The 18,733-nt window shown below is 44.5% G+C and overlaps 3 protein-coding genes across 3 annotated transcripts; 1 reads left to right on the top strand and 2 right to left on the bottom strand.

Moving 5' to 3' along the window:
* Positions 1-233: 233 nt before the first annotated feature.
* LOC115104483 (importin-4-like) lies at positions 234-12,091 on the bottom strand. The gene is made up of 29 exons (XM_029625851.2): positions 12,083-12,091; positions 11,373-11,498; positions 11,154-11,233; positions 10,970-11,011; positions 10,638-10,767; positions 10,261-10,440; positions 10,089-10,154; positions 9,760-9,861; positions 9,565-9,648; positions 9,128-9,283; positions 8,952-9,005; positions 8,623-8,732; positions 8,192-8,430; positions 7,824-7,937; positions 7,476-7,589; positions 7,098-7,221; positions 6,826-6,937; positions 6,455-6,573; positions 6,180-6,257; positions 4,930-4,987; positions 4,691-4,796; positions 3,631-3,824; positions 3,010-3,060; positions 2,797-2,922; positions 2,316-2,542; positions 2,007-2,139; positions 1,600-1,704; positions 1,428-1,497; positions 234-1,326 (listed from the first exon to the last, which is right to left on the bottom strand). The coding sequence occupies exons 1-29, from the start codon at positions 12,089-12,091 to the stop codon at positions 1,196-1,198; spliced, it is 3,240 nt and encodes a 1,079-aa protein (XP_029481711.2). The 3' UTR covers positions 234-1,195.
* An 897-nt stretch (positions 12,092-12,988) lies between these two features.
* Positions 12,989-15,281, top strand: nanog (nanog homeobox). The gene is made up of 4 exons (XM_029625899.2): positions 12,989-13,372; positions 13,938-14,287; positions 14,406-14,510; positions 14,781-15,281. Exons 1-4 carry the CDS (start codon positions 13,033-13,035, stop codon positions 14,958-14,960), a joined length of 975 nt encoding a protein of 324 aa, XP_029481759.1. The 5' UTR covers positions 12,989-13,032; the 3' UTR covers positions 14,961-15,281.
* Positions 15,282-15,451: 170 nt separating this feature from the next.
* Positions 15,452-18,337, bottom strand: tm9sf1 (transmembrane 9 superfamily member 1). The gene is given in 5 exon segments (XM_065006948.1): positions 15,452-16,951; positions 17,161-17,312; positions 17,530-17,727; positions 17,729-17,856; positions 17,978-18,337. Coding segments are annotated over 5 exon segments (804 nt in total). The 5' UTR covers positions 18,050-18,337; the 3' UTR covers positions 15,452-16,697.
* Positions 18,338-18,733: the final 396 nt, after the last annotated feature.

The raw sequence follows: 18,733 nt of genomic DNA, 5'->3' as shown, positions 1-18,733 counted from the left end.
TTATTGATCCTCAACCCTTAGGTAAAGCTGTACAGTGCAATATGAATGTCAATACACACAATAGGCTGACTGGGGAAGTGATTTCACAGTCACAGTCCTGCAATAAGAGCTACAACACTAATATTTGCGTAAACTCTTCACAGTTGTGTTCTGTGGGTGTCACCAAGTAGGCTGATACCCCATTTCATTGCTTCACCTTATCTAGTCTAAATATGGCACGATTCCACCAATGGTTATCTTCTGCATCACTTTCAAATTGGTACTTTTATTTTGAAGGCAAACCGCAAATTCCACCATTGTGCCTAATCCTTATTGTGGCTAGCTTCACAACCCGGTCCCGGTCCTAGCTGGCTGCTTATAACGTTAACTTTGGGCAACAGGGTTTAGTAGCTGGCTAGCTATTTATTTTCATGAACTGAAGTTTAATGTCAATAGGCGAACAATAAGCGACTACCTTGCTAATACTTACAAGGATTCCTAAATCATTGCTAAGAATAATGAAAATAACTGCAGTTTCTACTGGTCATTGTTTTCAGGCTGGTTGTATTGGTGTTAGCTAGGTACCAAGCTAAAGCTAGCTAGCTAGCTACCCCAGAAGTTGCAGTCCAACACAACATTCTACAATTAAACTGTTATTTGTCAAATTATGAGATTATTTAACGTGTCAAATAGTGTTATTTGACGTGTACCTTTTTTGACACGCAAAGACCCAAACGGTGTTCCATACCACATTGAAATACACATCAACATCAGCTTTACAATTGTAGAGCGCCTGTTTTGGGGCGAAAATGATCAATATTGTTTGTGAACAAACTACCGTAGAATATTCTTGCATGAGTGCGTGTCTAATTCTACACGTTTTCAATTTGTAAAAACGTTGTTGTAGTTGAACATGTCTCAACAAGGTTAAACCAGTATCAGACTAAAAATAAACAAACAAACACATACTAGTATCACACAAAAAATTAAATAACTTTTAAAAAGCACAGACAATATAAATTAAAAAGTGAGAACTAGGAACAGAACCTCTGAATAATGATAGAATCCTAATAGTAGAATGGTTCAAGTGCAGGAGTTTGCAGGTTTACCCAATTTGAACGTGTTCCAACTACTGTCCCACTTGTCATATGTAGTAACACAAATCCTACAATTTGCTGGCTTTGACTGGCATGGAATAGATGGTTGACGTGGTGTGCTAGGATTGGCTAACGGACCCTGTCAGCTTCATCTTCTGCTCAGCGGGAAGCGACTTCATGGCGACCTCGAATTCCTTGGAGTGACGCTGAGCGACGTCTCGGAGCAGCATGACCAGGGTGTTCTGGGTTTCTGGAAGACAAAGACCTACGTTGTTATTACATTGTTAGAACGTTAAGACAACATTTCTACACAACAAGGTGAGGAAACCTGTCAGGATTTAAAGCTCTCGCCTGTGTCAAGATCCTTGGTTCCCAGGACGTGGCTGGAAGCAGATACTATTGGCTTAATTTGACTCAGGACCTGAGGAGACAACATAAATACTAATATACAAACAGATGGGTATGTAACAGCACAATCAGATTAGTCAACATGATGGAAGAACACCACTGAAGATCAGCGTACCAGTGCAGGGTTCTGAGAGTAGAGCATGGCCAAGCAGCTGTACACAGTCTTATTCTCCTCCATGTCCTCCTTCAGAGGGAGGCGAGCCAGGAGGGCAGGGAACACCTATGACAGGCAGAGTTAGCTAAGTGAGCATCACTGAGTAACAATCAGTTCATCAACTCATGTGTCTGTATGTCAAAAAGCATGTGGAAAACTCTTACATTGTAAATCTAATGTACAGCATTTGGGACATTAAATAACTGGAGACAAGAATACAGACACAGGTCGCAGATATTCTCAAGAGGGTCCAAATCCTAACATCAGAGCCTCTCAAACTTCTACACAAATCTTTGAGTCATGCACAAACCTCAAGGTAGGCAGTGGCCCGGTATTACATCCCATGAATGAATGTGCATAGACAGTACCTGTTCCAGAGGGACACCCTCCATGTTGCTCATGATCATCCTGCAGAGGGCAGCACACAGGTTGTCAATCACCCTCCTGTCCTGTTCTTTAGACAGCAGGTTGGAGAAGAGGGACAGCATCATGGGGTAGTCTCTGGGAGGGACATGAGTTGAGGAAAATACCCTGGTCTTCTGGGACAGGTCAGTAACATAGTCATAGAATCTACTGATATGGTCAGGGCTGGTCAATGTGTCTAGCTTCTCATCAGAACCATATCAGTGATCAAACCTGAACACGCACACATACACCTCATTATTATTGAGGGATACCGTGCGACGAGGGGTCCAGCAGCCTGGGCCAGTGCTCCCAGTGCGAACACGCTGTTGTTGCGAACCTCACTGTCGCTGTCTCTCACCCCAGCCACTAGGACAGGCAGCAGCTGATTGGACAGTTTGCCAGCACAGGCCCTGCCCCCAGATACGTTGACGAGGGATTGCAGGATCTCTCCGAGCGTGCCCACTGAGAATGAACGGTCGGCCACTGTGTACGACAACTTCTACAGAGGAAGAGGAATAAATCCACTCATTCAATACATTTAACTACATCTCTAAATAAAAGGTTTATCCTTTCTGTGCTTATGGTGACTTTTTTTGCAAACTCAAAATAAAACTTTAATTGAGGAAATTGTAAAATTTCAACCAAAAATGAATTAGGAATTAGGTCTATTTATCTCTATATTGATGGCTTGTCAACTAGAGTAAATGACTTGTGTTAAGGGAGAAAAGGTGTGGTGATGGTTGTGTTACTCACAGCCTTGTTCATGATGAGCGGCAGCAGCTCGTTGAGATAGGGCTGGAAGGTCTCCGCTGGGACGGCAGAGGCTAGCAGGGGGATCCCCTCGCCGGCAAACTCCTGCAGCATGGCATCATACTCCGCCTAGAACGTTCACATCATACACCTGAAAGTACAGCCAGTCCTGCCGGTGATGGACAGGAGTGGTAAAAGAAAGAGAGGAAGTCTCACCTGCTGCTCTTCATCATCTGCCTCGTCTCCTCCTCCGTCCTGACACACAGTCTGTAGAGGGACGGGGTCAATGGCTTATCAGAATGTTTTCCTATTTTACTGTAGACATTTTTAGGCTAACGCACTAGAGTCCACTGGAACATAAACAGATAAAAATACACCTTATGGAACAGTGGGGACTGTGAAGAGACACACACACACACAACATGGATTCTGTGTTGTAGATATGTGGTAGGAGAGTAGTGGCCTGAGGGAACACAATGTGTTGTGAAATCTAATGTTATTTTAATTGCATATAACTGCCTTCATTTAGCTGGACACCAGGAAGAGTAGCTGCAGCCTTGGCAGGAACTAATGGGGATCCTTAATAAACCCCAGGAAGAGTAGCTGCTGCCTTGGCAGGAACTAATGGGGATCCTTAATAAACCCCAGGAAGAGTAGCTGCTGCCTTGGCAGGAACTAATGGGGATCCTTAATAAACCCCAGGAAGAGTAGCTGCTGCCTTGGCAGGAACTAATGGGGATCCATAATAAATACAAACACATATCCTGATTTCAGATATCCTAAATGAATTAATCTGGGAAACCCAGCTCAGGCCCAGCTTGGTTGGTCTGGGCTCACCCTCTTCTTGAGCACGTCTCGGATGGCCTGGCTGATCTCCTGCAGGCGCCCGGGGCTCTGCAGTGCCTCCCCCTGGCAGGCCTTCAGCACAGCGTTCATGGCCTCCAGCACGCCCATCACCACTTGGCGCTCACGCTCACTATGGACCGCCTCCAGGAAGCTTGGCAGCACCACCCCCAGCAGCTTCTGCAGGGCTGGACGGAGGAAGAGAAGCATAACTCTATTTTTTGTTTCAGAGAGGTAGAAAGAGAGAGAGGTATAACGAGAAAGAAAGGTATAGATAGAGAGGAATAGAGAGAGAGGTATAAATAGAGAGGTAGAGCGAGAGAGGTATAAAAAAATCCAATTTTATTGGTCACATACACGTGTTTAGCAGAGAGGTATAAAGAGAGAGGAATAGAGATATATAAAGAAGAGAAAGAGCAAGAGAGGTATAGATAGAGAGGAATAGAGATATATAAAGAAGAGAAAGAGCAAGAGAGGTATAGATAAACACACAGTATCAGTCAAAAGTTTGGACACCTACTCATTCAAGGGTTTTTCGTCATTTTTACTATTTTCTACATTGTACAATAATAGCAAAGACATCAAAACTATGAAATAACACATATGGAATCATGTAGTAAAAGAAAAAGAAAAAAAGAGTTATATTCGCCTTGATGACAGCTTTGCACTCTCTTGGCATTCTTTCAACCAGCTTCACCTGGAATGCTTTTCCAACAGTCTTGAAGGAGTTCCCACATATGCCGAGCGCTTTCCCTTCACTCGGTCCAACTCATCCCAAACCATCTCAATTTGTTGAGATTAGGTGATTGTAGAGGTCAGGTCATCTGGCTACTTAGAAGAATCTAAAATATATTTTGATTTGTTTAACACTTTTTTAGTTACTACATGATTCCATGTGTGTTATTTCATAGTTTTGATGTTTTCACTATAATTCTAAAATGTAGAAAATAGTAAAAAATAGAGAAAAACCCCTGAATGAGTAGGTGTGTCCAAATGTTTGACTGGTACTGTATGTGATGTGTGCTGAGAGAGAGTGCGAGCAAGAGAGAGATACCCTGGTGATCGGCCTCAGTGGGATTCTCCTGCCACACTTTGTGCTGAGCTCGGCAGAACTGGCCCATGGCCACGAAGGCAGCCCTGCGCACATCCTCGTGGGGAAACTGAGGGGAGGGGGACACAGAATGCATGGTCAGAGAAACAAATGCTAACCCACACACACACACACTGACTGAATGCCCTTCATGGCTCATTACACAGAAGGAGGGGGTGGATGAGCAGTGCTACAGTGCTTACATCACGCAGCTCATAGACCTGCTGAAAGCTGGACTCCAGGAAGGGCTGGAAGGCAGCACTGAAGGGGTGAACAGGAAAGAAAAGGACATCAGTAACTAATGGACTTGACGCTGTCCCAGTGCTCAAAGTGCTAACATTGTATATGAGGGGAAATACACTACATGACCAAAAGTATGTGGACACCCACTCATCGAACAGGTCAGGTGCAGGCCAGCCAAGTTCTTCCACACCAATCTTGACAAACCATTTCTGTATGGACCTCGCTTTGTGCACGGGGGCATTGTCATACTGAAACAGAAAAGGGCCTTTCCCAAACTGTTGCCACAAAGTTGGAAGCACAGAATTGTCTAGAATGTCATTGTATGCTTTAGCGTTAAGATTTCCCTTCACTGGAACTAAGGGGCCTGAACCATGAACAGTCCCAGACCATTATTCCTCATCCACCAAACTTTACAGTTGGCACTATGCATTGGGGCAGGTAGCATTCTCCTGGCATCCGCCAAACCCAGATTTGTCCGTCGGACTGCCAGAGCCAATTTCATGAAGCTCCCGACGAACAGTTTTTGTGCTGATGTTGCTTCTAGAGGCAGTTTGGAACTCGGTTGTGAATGTTGCAACTGACAGATGATTTTTTACACGGTGCGTGCTTCAGCACTCGGCGGTCCCGTTCTGTGAGCTTGTGTGGCCTACCACTTCACAGCTGAGCCGTTGTTGCTCCTAGACATTTTCACTTCACAATAACAGCACTTACAGTTAACATGGAAGCTCTAGCAGACTGACTTGTTGGAAAAGTTACATCCTATGATGGTGTCATGTTGAAAGTCACTGAGTTTTTCAGTAAGGCCATTCTACTGCCAATGTTTGTCTATGGAGATTTCATGGCTGTGTACTAGATTTTATACACCTGTTTGTGGCTGAAATAGCCAAATCCACTCATTTGAAGGGGTGTCCACATACTTTTGTATATATAGTGTATATACAGCATAGGAATGAATATTTAACCTTTTTTCAATTTTATTCAACAGAACATTTCAGTTGCTGGGAAGTGAAACGATTGTATACCAGGTCTCCCGGCACAGAGAGGAATGGAGACCAACAATGCCAGATGTCGAATTGCTCATGCACTGACTAATGAACAGTGGAACCAGAGTAGTGGCTGGCTGCTGATACCATGCAGTCCTGAATGAATATAGAGCCTTAATGGTTTGTGACAACCACCACCAAAGATGTCTATGATCTCGAGTCTTTACCCGGTGTTGAAGGCAATCTCTCCCAGGGCGTCACAGGTGTCCTCCTTCTCATCAATGTAGGCGTTTTCTACACTGAACCTGGGGAATGAAGTGAGAGCACAGAGGTTAGGATGGGGGATGGAGAGGTCCCTCTGCCTAGCTCAGTGCCGGGGAAAACAACATGGTTACCATTGACACCTTTTATGAGAGCTGCCTTGAAAGGCTGCTTTAGGGAGCCTTTGCATTGTGTATGAACATCAAACATCACAAGATCATCATCAACATCTCAGACGTACCCGGCGATGTCTGGGTCCACGTTGTCAGTCCCCTCCTCGTCCAAAATGGTGTCTCCCTGAGCCTCGTCGTCATCATCGTCATCCAGCAGGACAAACGTCTTGTCCTCCTCAAGGTGAGCCTGATCATGGAGAAAAGAAAGAGTTCATCAGAGGATAAATTCTTTCAGACATTATGGATGTGCATATCATGATACCAGGATCAACTCCATTTCAATTCGGTCCATTGAAAATGTCATTACGTATCTATGTGGACTTTTCATTCATGCATTTCATGTCACGTCCTGAATTGGCTGAGTTGAAATGGAATACACCGCCACGTCCAGAGTGGTGAGAATAGGAAGGGTTTGGAGCCATAAAGCCCATTGACTGACCGTGACTCCCTCTGTGGACTTGAGAGACAGAAGCATGATGGTGGTGATGGCAGTGAGGTGTGGGTTCAGACAGTCTGGACTCACTGTGGACACAGCCGAAAACAGGCTGTACCTGCACACACCGAGAGAAAGGCAGAGAGTTGGGCGATATACAAACTAATCTACAAGTCAGAAAACAGCCTTGCACTCTGAAAGCCCACCCCAAAAAGGTTGGCAGGACTTCTACTAGAGAGTAGCAGTATCTGGCACACAAACACCCGTTAACTACGTACGTGCAGCGGCGCAGGTCTGGGTCATCGATAGCGTTGGTGAGATTGAGTCCCAGCTGAACACACTCTGCAGCCAGGGGGCTGAACACCTCCTTACCTATGGTGCGGGCCAGCACTGACAGAGTATCTGAAAGGACAATGTATACCCATCAATCCCCATTCACAGGTGACTCATAGTTCATTCATCTTGTTTACACAAGACGGGTTCCGATAGCTCAGTTAGTTGGAGCATAGTGCTATGAAATATAAGAGTTTAAAGTTAGAAACCTACCGGGGCCACATATAGTATACTGTCAAGTCTAAGCTGTCAGTCATATTGACTAAAAGTGTCTGCTGAACGACCACATCAAACTGACTAAGCCTTAGAGAAAGTTAACCTACCCAGAGCCTGTGTCTGCAGAGACCTCATCTCATCCCTGGTGTCAGTGAGGAAGCCCTTCAGACTCTCAATGACAGGCAGGAAGTAAGGAACTAGCTTCTCTTTGGCTGCATTGGCTGAAAGGAAGAGAGGAGTTAATACAGTTAGTGACGTACGCACCACTTGCATCTCAACAGTCTCAAGTGGCTTCCTCTACTTCTGTCCTCTCCATCTGCACTGATCTGAAAACAGTTTTAAAAACAACTGGGACTACCTTTTAGCTTTCAGACCAGTGTGGATGAAGGAAGACACAAGCACTACATTATTGAGATGTAACATGCTCTATTGAAAGGCATTTTGCTGGGTGTTACCTATAGCTCCTATAGCACTGACAGCCAGCTCTTTGAGCTTCAGGTTCTCTGCGTTGCTGAGGGCAGACAACATGGTCTCCATCAGGGTGGGCAGGTAGGGCTCAATCTCTGAACCTGATAGGGGATGGAACACTGTTAGTGAAAATATCAGCACAGAACAGAGATGATGACAAATTCAACCTTATCTTATTTGTACATTGAAAGTAGTCTGGGGACGAGACTAAAAAAACAAGAGAGTCATTGACTGAATATTTGTTTACCTAGCTACAGTTTAGCATTTTATTATCTGAGTATAGAACAGAACAGAATCAAATAATAGCAAGAGAGATGGTTATGGATCAGGATAAGGTGAATGGGAGGATCCTCACCCAGGTTTTCCAGGAAGTTCTCCAGGGCGTAGAAGGCCTTGGTGACGTGTCCGATCTTGGCCTGGTTCAGAGCAGACATGTAGCCCAGCAACAGTGGCATCAGCTCAGCACAGTACTTACTGACCTCAGGCTGCAGGTGCTCAGAAAACTGTCCCAGGGCAAAGAGGCCGGCGCTGCGGACCACTTGGTTACTGTCTGACAGACTCTGGCACACCGTCTGCAACATGGACGACAGCATCCTGACAGACAGAGTGGGATTAGCAGGAAAAATACAATCTCTCCATTTGAATAAGAGGAAAAATAAAAACCATGACTGTGGTTTATATCTACATTACACACATTGCCAAATGTAAACCTTTAAAAAAACTTTTTTTTTTTGGACACGGAGCCACTGAATAGACATCAGAAACAGCATTGCACAGGGGACTCACTTGGTCCTTATGTGGTCGGCACAGCCCTCGGCCAGCACTGCCAGACACATCAGGCCAGCTTTCCTCTCATAGGGGTTATCACTGGCCAGACATGCTTGAGTCAGCGGCATCTGATGGACACACCATGGGTCAGACATACATACTTACTAAAACCATATGTACTTCTATGCATGGAAATTGGTGTACCTCAGTACAAGACCGCAAATTAGTTTAAAAAAAATACTGCTGCTACAATCCTACCGCTATGTCACAGAGATGATAATAATATGAATTGAAATGACTGATTGGCAGGCAAATGATGTATGAAGCAAGTGAGTGTGTTCACTAACCAGTTGGTGGAATAGTTTCTCAGGGGGCATGTGAAGAGCCATGGTGTCAATAACCTGCAAACAAAAATACATTCTATTTCAAACACGCTCTCCGAAAAAACATCACCTGTTTTCTGTGCATGATATATTTTCTGTGCATGATATATACAGTCCAACAACAGAGAAGGGAAGTTTACCTGAGCAGCAAAGTGTTTGGGACTCTCGTTGTCAGTGTCGTCCTCATTGCTGTTCTCCTCGTCCTCAGGGTCCTCCTCCCCAGGTGGTGGCGCTGCACTAAGCACGGGGAACACCGTCTGCAGGATGGGATTGAGCAGCTTCTGCTTTAACACTGTCTGAAGGGGAGAGAGAGAACAACCCAGCATACATCACTTGACAAGCTCCACAAAAGGAGAAAGGCTCATCTCTATGGTTTAGTGGCTTCCTCTCCTTCTCTGAAAACACAGGCTAGGGAATTTGCATTCACCTGTCCATTTATTTAGTGAGATGGGGAAAGGAGACAAGGGATGACACCACTTGAGAGAGACTTTTGACATATACCTCAGTTTAAGGACAAGAGGGCTCACTGGAGGGTGAATCTAGGCCAGGGCATCCATTTTATAACTGGTGACTTTACCTTGCTCTTGAGACGAATGAGAAAAGCAATGCAAGACAGAGCCTTCACACGCAGGGAGTCAGTCAGTGTAGTGTCTGCACTGACCTGAGACACACACACACATTTCATTGTCAATAAGACAAACCATCACTTTTCCTACAATAACATGTAAGCAAAAAGTCATTAGAAATATTTTTAGAAGCTCCTTGTTCTCACCTCCAAGCAGAAGTGGACAATTTCAGTGATGTGTGGGACCATGATGGACACCTCACTCTCCATCAGCTCATCGAACACCTCCATGGCCTCACTGGCCTGATCCTGGTCAACACATAGAAACAGTCTAATAACACCTCCATGGCCTCACTGGCCTGATCCTGGTCAACACATAGAAACAGTCTAATAACACCTCCATGGCCTCACTGGCCTGATCAACACATAGAATAACTCCAATCAAGGGACAATAGTGTTTTTCAACAGTCTTCCCTGAAGACTGGTGCAGTCACCAGTGGTGCTAGTGGGGGCTGACATATTGAACTATTCCCTACCTGGTCTGACTTGATGAGGTGTCTGAGAGCAATGATCAGTGTTGGGATGAGGGAGCGCATTAGGTTCTGAAAGACAAGACATTTCATTTCAACACAGCAACGAAGGAAACTGGTAGACTAAAACCTCTGTTCACTCCAAAGGACATCAAATAGATAAAGATTGTGGCCTCACCATCTCTTCTGTGCCAGTGTAGGCAGTCATAGCGGTGAGGGTGAGGATGCTGTAGTACATGGCTGTGGGGTTGTCCAGGTCTTGCAGCACGGTGCCAAACAGCTGCAGCAGTTGGCGATAGTGGGGCTTGAAGGGCTCCGGATTGGACTCCACCACTTTGCTGAGCAAGAGTAGACCCACCTGAGGGAGACATTTTGATCAATGCATATTCTGACCAATCAGTGAGCAACCATCAAGAGCGCCGGTCAAATCCACGTAAAGCCCAACCTCTCGATGTTCACGTTGTCAGGACAAGCCAACTGAAGCCATCCTTTTATATCCCGTGAATTACAACAAAGATGTTGCAGTTTTTTAGTTCTATCTAAAGAAGCTGATACCTGTCTGTCCATTGGGTTGTTGCTCTTGGTGGACTGGTTGAGGAGTGTGAATAGAGCAGGCCAGCGGTCTGGCGTCTCGTGTTTGACCATCACTGCGCTGAGCTGCGAGAGGGAGTGGCGTACTGTGTGTCTGGAAACAGAGACAGGGGTTATTGTCAAGTTCAGATGTAACAAGTTTCATCGGTGTGTATGGATGAGTTAGTGGTTATGGTCCGATATAGGTTATAGCTATCTGTTTGATAATCCACTGATATTCTAATAAATCGCCTTTTCCACCTCAAAATAAAATGTGTGACTGTGTGTTTTTATGTAAAGGATCAGAGTATGCTTACTCTGTCTCCTGCTGGAAGGCTTGCAGGACCACTGCTTTCAAACTATGAAGCAAAAAACCATCTCAAATACAATAGAAGTGTTTAAAAAATAATGCTCAGTGGGTATTCATTCAACAGTCCAAATACAGAGGACTTGAAAATGACTGATTGGGGGGGGGGAATTGGACAACAAAGGGCAGCCAACCTCTCTCTGTGATCAGGGCTAATCTTCTTCCAATGCTTCTTCACTCTCATCCGCAACATTACTGCAGCTGACTGGCGGATCTGATGAGAGGGGGGAGCAACAATTCATTCACTGGTGAGAGTCAGCGATAAGCCGCACAAAGATAACTCATGCAAGGCCCTGGGTTCAACACATCTGGTATCTTCACACAGATGATATGTGTTAGTGTAACCTACATACCTGCGAGTTCTGGGACCCAGTCATGACAGCACACAACGCTGGGATGATGGCTGGGTCTTTAAAAGCCAGCTTCAGCTGGGCGGTGGCCTGTAGGAGGAAAAAAATGTTGGATATGGCGAATACTGACTGAAATAAAGTAAACTAGCCAGGCAGCTAAAACATTCGTGAACTGTCAAGTTTATAAAGTGAGACAGACCATGTAGGAAAATAACTGTGTTTTAGCCACACTCGTTCGTGACATAATTTGGTACACAGTACACAATATTGCCATAAACCCCCGAGTTGCCTTATTGCTATTATAAACTGGTTACAAAGTAATTAGAAACAGTAAACAAGTACCTGTGGTATAAGGTGTGATATACGACAGCTTTCAGCCAATCAGCATTCCAACAACCCGGTTTAAAATAAGTATTTCTCCCTTCATTGGTGCAGCAAAACCAAACGTTCACACAATCCGATTTTAACCTTTTAACAATCAAATAAAGTTCTACCCACAAACTGCTGAGAATAGATAGGCTTCAGTCACATTTGCCATAACATGCAGTTACATTTGTCTGTGTTGTTTTGGGCATCTACAAAGGATGCTAAATGAAAGTAAAATAAAAAATAGCCCTATGATTTATATACTAAATGCATTTAGAATAAAAAAGCATCTAGGAGACATCTTCTATTCACTTGCCTGCCCTCCCCCCCCCCAACAAGCCTCCCACCACACCCATCCCCCAAAACACACACCCCACTCTACCCCCTATCACCCCCCATCCCCCTCTACCCCCTCTGCCCAGGTAGAGATCCGTACAGCTCTGAAGAGACACTTTATGGCAGGGAGGGATGTGAGAGAATGAACATTATGATCCAAGCCAGAAATGTAAACATGTTTGTTATAAATTAGGCTTTACACATAGAATTGATATGACTCTATGATTGAAATGTCAATTATAGAGCTAACAAATTAAAATATAAGAGAAGCAGACTAAGCAGAAAACTGTACTCATTAAACTTCAACACATTAACCAAAGGTTGAGAGACGAACAGTTGCAAATATTACAAAATACTGTGACCATTAAGTGTCCACTCATTGTGTTACTTCCAATTAATGAAACTTTTAAACTCACTATGTTTTAAAATATAAAATAGTGAGGATTTAATGGATATCTGATATATATGTTGGATAATGACTAATAAATTGCACCAAAATAAAATCAACCATCAAATAGTTTTTCTGAGAAAAAAATGTTGTTTTTTGCTGCTTATTTTGCTTCTTAGAATTACTAGTTCAAGAAATACATTAAAAGTTCAGGGCAGTGATTAAATTACAAAAATGTAATTTCTCCTGAACAGACCCTTCAAGGGGCGCGGCCTCAATACCGATACCTGCATGGAAGACTTGGTGATTGGCTGAGACCTGACCCACACCTTGCCCTATAAACAAGACCCCCAGATTCGATGGACAGTATAAATATTCTTCAAAGCGATATTACTACTACAACTTCGTTTTTTTCCCAGCAGTCGGTAGTTAGTTTATACTAGCTAGCTACACCAAGAAGCGTTCAAACTTCCGGAAGGTTGGCTACAGCATCCTTACTTTAGGGGGTATTTTGGGGCGTCATTGAAAAGTTTGGAAATTTCTTGCTTGCAAAGAAGAGGAACTGTGGAAGCGATGGCAGATTTGAAGTCCCCAGTGAGCTACAATCCATCCTACCATGCTTTTTCCTATTGTCTCATGTACCACCAAACAGGGCCTGAGCAAAATCATCCCAACATCTCAGGCTGGGCAGAGGCCGTTCCCAACTCTGGGGTCAGCGGCGGCTACCACCAGCAAGCGCCGCATCAATCCCCACACAGGAATCCCGAACAGAACATTGGTAATGGCAATTCCCACCACCCAGGTCCTGTTATGTATCTCGGCGACCTTCAGAACCATACTCCGAGTGGATGCCTTTTCATTCCCCACAACAGGACTCCGTTTGATCAACCGCCGAAGGAGATCGAGCAGCCAGGTAACTACACTCAAAAGAGATCCAGTGTTGCACAGATCACCAGGTAAATAACGTTAGCTAGCCAAGCTAGTTGACATTACATTTAGTTGTTTTGTGCAATATGGTTAAGAGCAGGTCTCTTACCGTGTATATACGGCCTACAGTACTCTAGGTAGTTCGTGCTTCTACAGCTGCATTGCTTGTTGTTTGGGGTTTTAGGCTGGGTTTCTGTACAGCACTTTGAGATATCAGCTGATGTAAGAAGGGCTATATAAATTTGATTTTGAATTGTCTATGAAGCAGACTGTTAGGTCGACATAGTGGTAGTTATTGTACTTGCATTTGCTGGGTCTCTGGCGAAAGTTGCGATCTCCCTCTCAAACAACGTCCATGTGTGAGTATCTGACGCCATCTTGCTAACTACGTGTTTGTGCTTGTGAACCGCCAAAAGTGTCCACTCTTAACCTTTAGTCAGACAGCATGGACAATGGCGCCATCCTGTGGAACTGTTCAAATTCAACCAAGCCTAAATGCAGACTTTATGTACCGACAAGTGTAAATAACTTTCTCCTATTTTCTCGCGCAGATTCTTGGACTTCGGAGAAAATCTATCCTCAAACCAACCCTGCCACCTGGGTGAAAAGGGGGTTGGAAGAGGAGATGGAAAGTGGAAGGCCAAATGGTAGTGAGCTTGTCTCCAGCTCCTATCCAGAGAACACAAGCGTACAAATTCTGGGGAGTGAGTACAACGCCCCACCGTCTTTGCCCTTGCCTCTCCCGGAGAAAGCGGACAAGGACATCCCCAAACAAAAAGCTCGGACTGCTTTTTCAACCCGCCAGATGGATGCCCTGACCCATCGGTTTAACATGCAGAGGTACCTATCCCCTGCTGAGATGAAGGCCCTGGCTGGACTGACGGGGCTAACTTACAAACAGGTGAGTTGATTGATTAGCCTACTGTTATGAGCGTAACCCACTCTTCACCATTGTGTCAAATCATACATTTAGCTGGTATTTACATCAGATGTTGACTAATTATATGCATGTCTTGTAGGTAAAAACTTGGTTACAGAATCGCAGGATGAAACTGAAAAGGCACCAGAAAGACAACGGCGGGTATCCAAACCCTGGCTACCCTAACATGCCACCACGCCCTCAGGTGAGCACAATTATAATGCTGTGTAAAACTGCACAACATACTTGTTCTTTTCCTATTTGATATGTTTGGTTATGTTGTACAATACTACATTTATCTTAAACTACAGTTATTGCTCCAGCAGTTGTCTAGCTTGTGCCTCCTGTTGGTTGGTATCAGGGGCAATAGGCTTGGACATAGTGTCTTTAAAGGCAGGATGAAACATCTCTACACACATCAGTGCTCGAGCTTCATGCTGATCGTATGGTGATATTAACCACCATCTCTTTCTAGTTTCAGGGAAAAGCCCAAACACAGATTCTGGATCATCACTCCAACACTCAACAGTTCCAAGAGGCCATGTTCATGAAGAGCCCCCAGCAGAACCTGCCTTACTACACCGGTGGATACCCTCAGCCATCCCCTGCGAGGCCCCTGGGCAACTGGCCCCTGCCACCAGCCATGCCCCACTAATGGCTTCTACAGCACAGCAAGGGGCTACAACATGGACAGTGTAAAACACGACTCCAGCATCAGGTGACGACAGGAGCCCTACTCATACCAACAGCTCCATACAACCCTGTTTCACAATGCTAGCCAATAATACACAGGGGAATGTCTCAGTGGTAAATCGACTGTTATTTTTTCTAAATGTGTGGTTGTTTGGAAGGATTCTTATAATTGAGGTTGAGATTCAGACACAGGTTATTCTCAAATAATGCGGTGTTGGCTAATTATATAAATCCATCTTAGTAATTTGCAGGTCTGTTTGGACTTTTATCCCTTATTCATATGTTTTATCTCAATGTTGCCTTATTTTTTATTTTTTTAAATACCCTTCCAGATTATTTAATATCGTTGAAGAGTTCATTGCTCCTTGTGCTTTTTTTACACGCAACTCTGACAAAGTTTTTCACTGTCTATGTTGGAAGTGGCAGGCTTTTTTTTTTTTTTTTAAGCCATCACTTAACTACAGATGCTACACATCTGAACGTGGGACCTTTCTCTTTTTAACTTTTTTGAATTTTTACCTCTTTTTCTCCCCAACCTTTTCCCCATACTTTTAGTTATGCCTTATGCTTTTTTCTTCTTCTATTTGGATCATAAACCCTTTTGGTTTTACCGTCCACCTGTAATGAAATGATGTGGCCATGTTGGTGGGATTTACTTTTCTTTGTCTTTACACGGGGCAGTTTTTTGGAGAACCCGCCAACTGTTAAAAGCTCTACACGGAACGCTTCGACCAGGATTGTTGGTAATGTCATCTTGTTGCCTGATCTGTCACTCTTGCAAAGGGGAAACAATGACTGGTTGTACAAATAAAGCATGTCTTATCAGAGCAAACACTGACTCAATACTTGGTTTGTGTGTGTGTATATATCTCGTATTACTCGCTATATCTATCTCATTGTAATAGATTGTATTTACATTGGAACAAACTCAGTCGATGGCAACTATGGTACACAATATTGGTCCATCACTGACATTACATCATGCTAGAACTGATCCTTCTGCCAAACCGCAAGCCTGCGTCACACTGACACATTCACGTCATACACTTTCATCCCCTTCTAGAGCCATTAACATAATTCCTTGCATCCCCTTTCAGCCTTTGTGGCAGTCTGTCTGACATCTATATTTATTTTCCCCCCACAGGAGGTCTGTACACAGCCCTGTTAGTCATTTCCAAATGCATCTTTCACCACTTGCAGGCAACGTCTGAGCAGGGAAACCCAACCTGAAACATTCAAACTGGGCCGGTGTGTGTCCATACCCTTAGTCCATCTTGAGGATGCGGTCACTTCACCCCTGCCTTTTTTATTTAACTAGGCAAGTCAGTTAAGAACAAATTCTTGTTGACATTGACAGCCTACCGGGAAACAGTGGGGTAACTGCCTTGTTCAGAATTACAGATTTTTACCTTGTCCACTCGGGGATTCGATCCAGCAACATTTCGGTTCATGGCCTGCTCTAACCACTAGGCTACCTGCTACCTACATGTACAAATAACCTTGACTAACCTGTACCCCCGCACATTGACTGTGAACCGGTACCCCCATTGTTATTTTATTGTGTTTGGTAAACATTTTGACATTTTTGTTAAGGGTGGTTACGGGTTTGTAAGTAAACATTTCACGGTAAGGGTGTAATGCTCGCAGCCCCACGTAGTACAGCACCGCCGAGATGCAGGCGTATAACACGAGGATGATGCTACACAGGGTGTAATGCTCGCAGCCCCACGTAGTACAGCACCGCCGAGATGCAGGCGTATAACACAAGGATGATGCTACACAGGGTGTAATGCTCGCAGCCCCACGTAGTACAGCACCGCCGAGATGCAGGCGCATAACACGAGGATGATGCTACACAGGGTGTAATGCTCGCAGCCCCACGTAGTACAGCTCCACTGAGATGTCCACTGCTTGTCAGATTTCCAGTTATTATGTCACACAGACATTCAGTCCCTGTGCAATGGGAAGTAACACAAGGGGAAAGGAATGCAAAGCATTTGATGAACGCTAGGTGTCAAACATCACACAACTATAAACAAATGGTCAAATTCAACCCTGATCTGCTCTTAGATTTTTCTGGATAAAGATTCTGTATTCTGAGACAGTAATTGTAAGATTTGATGAATGTGTTCTGAGTGTTAAACCAGTGTGTTGATGGTTACCTGTGACCAGGGTTAGAAACTGAGCTCCCATTCCCAACACGGCACACAGCAGGCTTTTATAAGGAGGGACCCGGAAAACGTCCGTTTGGAAGATCTACCAGCCACTATCCCCTTGGTCCAGATCATCACAGCTCCCCTCCTCAACATTGTACCTACAGTAACGTAAGAAAGAGCTTGAACAATGGAAAAGTAATTCCCACACACTTTAGATCCCACTTCTATACATAATCCCATTTAAACAGGATTTATAGGCACAAATAGACCTACTCTTATATGCCTAAACTGATGCATTCCAACACCAATATGACCTCTCTGGTGAAACAGAGCACCATTACAATGTCTAATCATCCCCAGTCCCTAATTGGTCACCTGGCGAAGTCGTTCTTGAGGACCCGGATGAGGATGATGACAAAGCCCAGCAGTAGCACCACCAGTACCAGGTAGATTTCCAGAGTCTTGGGGAAGAACGAGTAGTCCCTCAGCCTCTCTGCCAGCTGGGCATGGGTCAGAGGGCTATCAAACCAGTGCACGCTGTAGGTTAAGGACAGTGCCAGCCTGATCCCACCACCCAGTGTCTGACGCCACCCTACCCTCCTCCAGGGGCACTGGCTTGGAGTCCTTCACTGAGACGTTGGCAAAGATCACAGAGTCGCCGTTGTACATGATGTTGAAGTCCAGGTGTGTCCACAGCCCCACCTGTGTACACAGACAGACACACACACACACAGTGAGAGCACGTAGACATGTATCTGGGCTAAGCCTTATGGGTCTGTACTGGGATGTAAAGGGAGATAGAACTGAAGAACGACCAACTGACCCTCCTTATGACTTTGAGGCAGGAAGCCACTCTCCTCCATGTACCCCACAAAGCCCCAGATGGGAATGTCATCCAGGACAAACTCAAAGTAACACGGCTCCTCTATGGCCTCTCGGAGCTGGTCCACCTACAAGAAAGGAGACATAAAAGGAAAGATGTCACCAATTAGACTCAGGTACACCTTTCAATTATGCAATGTACTGTGAAGTTGTGTGTATTTAGTCCAAATGCAAATACATCTTTCTCTGTTAGACTTAGCTGGCAGTGACTTGTTTTTCTCTGTATTCTCCCAGAATTTGATTTTATACAGGGACTCTGTCATCCGATCTCCATCAAGCACTTCTCCCACACTAAGGGACATATGGAGCACCTGAGGAAAAAAAGTTTCTCAGACATGATATGCTAAGTCCTAATTGAGATATTATATACAGTACTGCTAACATACATTTCAGTTAACTGAAGAGCCGTACAAGCATAAAATCATTAGTCATGTATTTGCATATTCATATGTATTCACGGACCTCTTGGCCTGCAAACAGACAACATGTAGTAATGATACGTTCCCTGGGGTTCCGGGTTGTGGTAAGGACCAACTTTGTTGACGTATAGGGTTTCGGGATCCCCTTGCTTATAACCCATGTCACCTGTGGTATGAGACACAGGACCAATGTGCAATAGCCTATCATCCTGCAGACTTCTTGCTGTGTAGGATGCTCCATTTCAGCCATTACGAGCCCTGTTGAAAATGAATAGAGT

Source organism: Oncorhynchus nerka, linkage group LG22, assembly GCF_034236695.1.
Source record: "Oncorhynchus nerka isolate Pitt River linkage group LG22, Oner_Uvic_2.0, whole genome shotgun sequence".
Classification (NCBI taxonomy): Eukaryota; Metazoa; Chordata; class Actinopteri; order Salmoniformes; family Salmonidae; genus Oncorhynchus; species Oncorhynchus nerka.
Note: the sequence above shows the minus strand (reverse complement) of the source record. Positions and strands in the feature narration are given on the sequence as shown.

Coding starts and splice junctions, on each gene's coding strand:
- LOC115104483 (XM_029625851.2), bottom strand. Junction 11,234..11,372: donor CTGGGTCCCAGAACTCGCAG/GTATGTAGGTTA, acceptor CCCTCTCATCAG/ATCCGCCAGTCAGCTGCAGT. Junction 1,705..2,006: donor AGGGTGTCCCTCTGGAACAG/GTACTGTCTATG, acceptor TGCCTGTCATAG/GTGTTCCCTGCCCTCCTGGC.
- nanog (XM_029625899.2), top strand. CDS start 13,033: ATGGCAGATTTGAAGTCCCCAGTGAGCTACAATCCATCCTACCATGCT. Junction 14,288..14,405: donor CGGGGCTAACTTACAAACAG/GTGAGTTGATTG, acceptor CATGTCTTGTAG/GTAAAAACTTGGTTACAGAA. Junction 14,511..14,780: donor ACATGCCACCACGCCCTCAG/GTGAGCACAATT, acceptor ATCTCTTTCTAG/TTTCAGGGAAAAGCCCAAAC.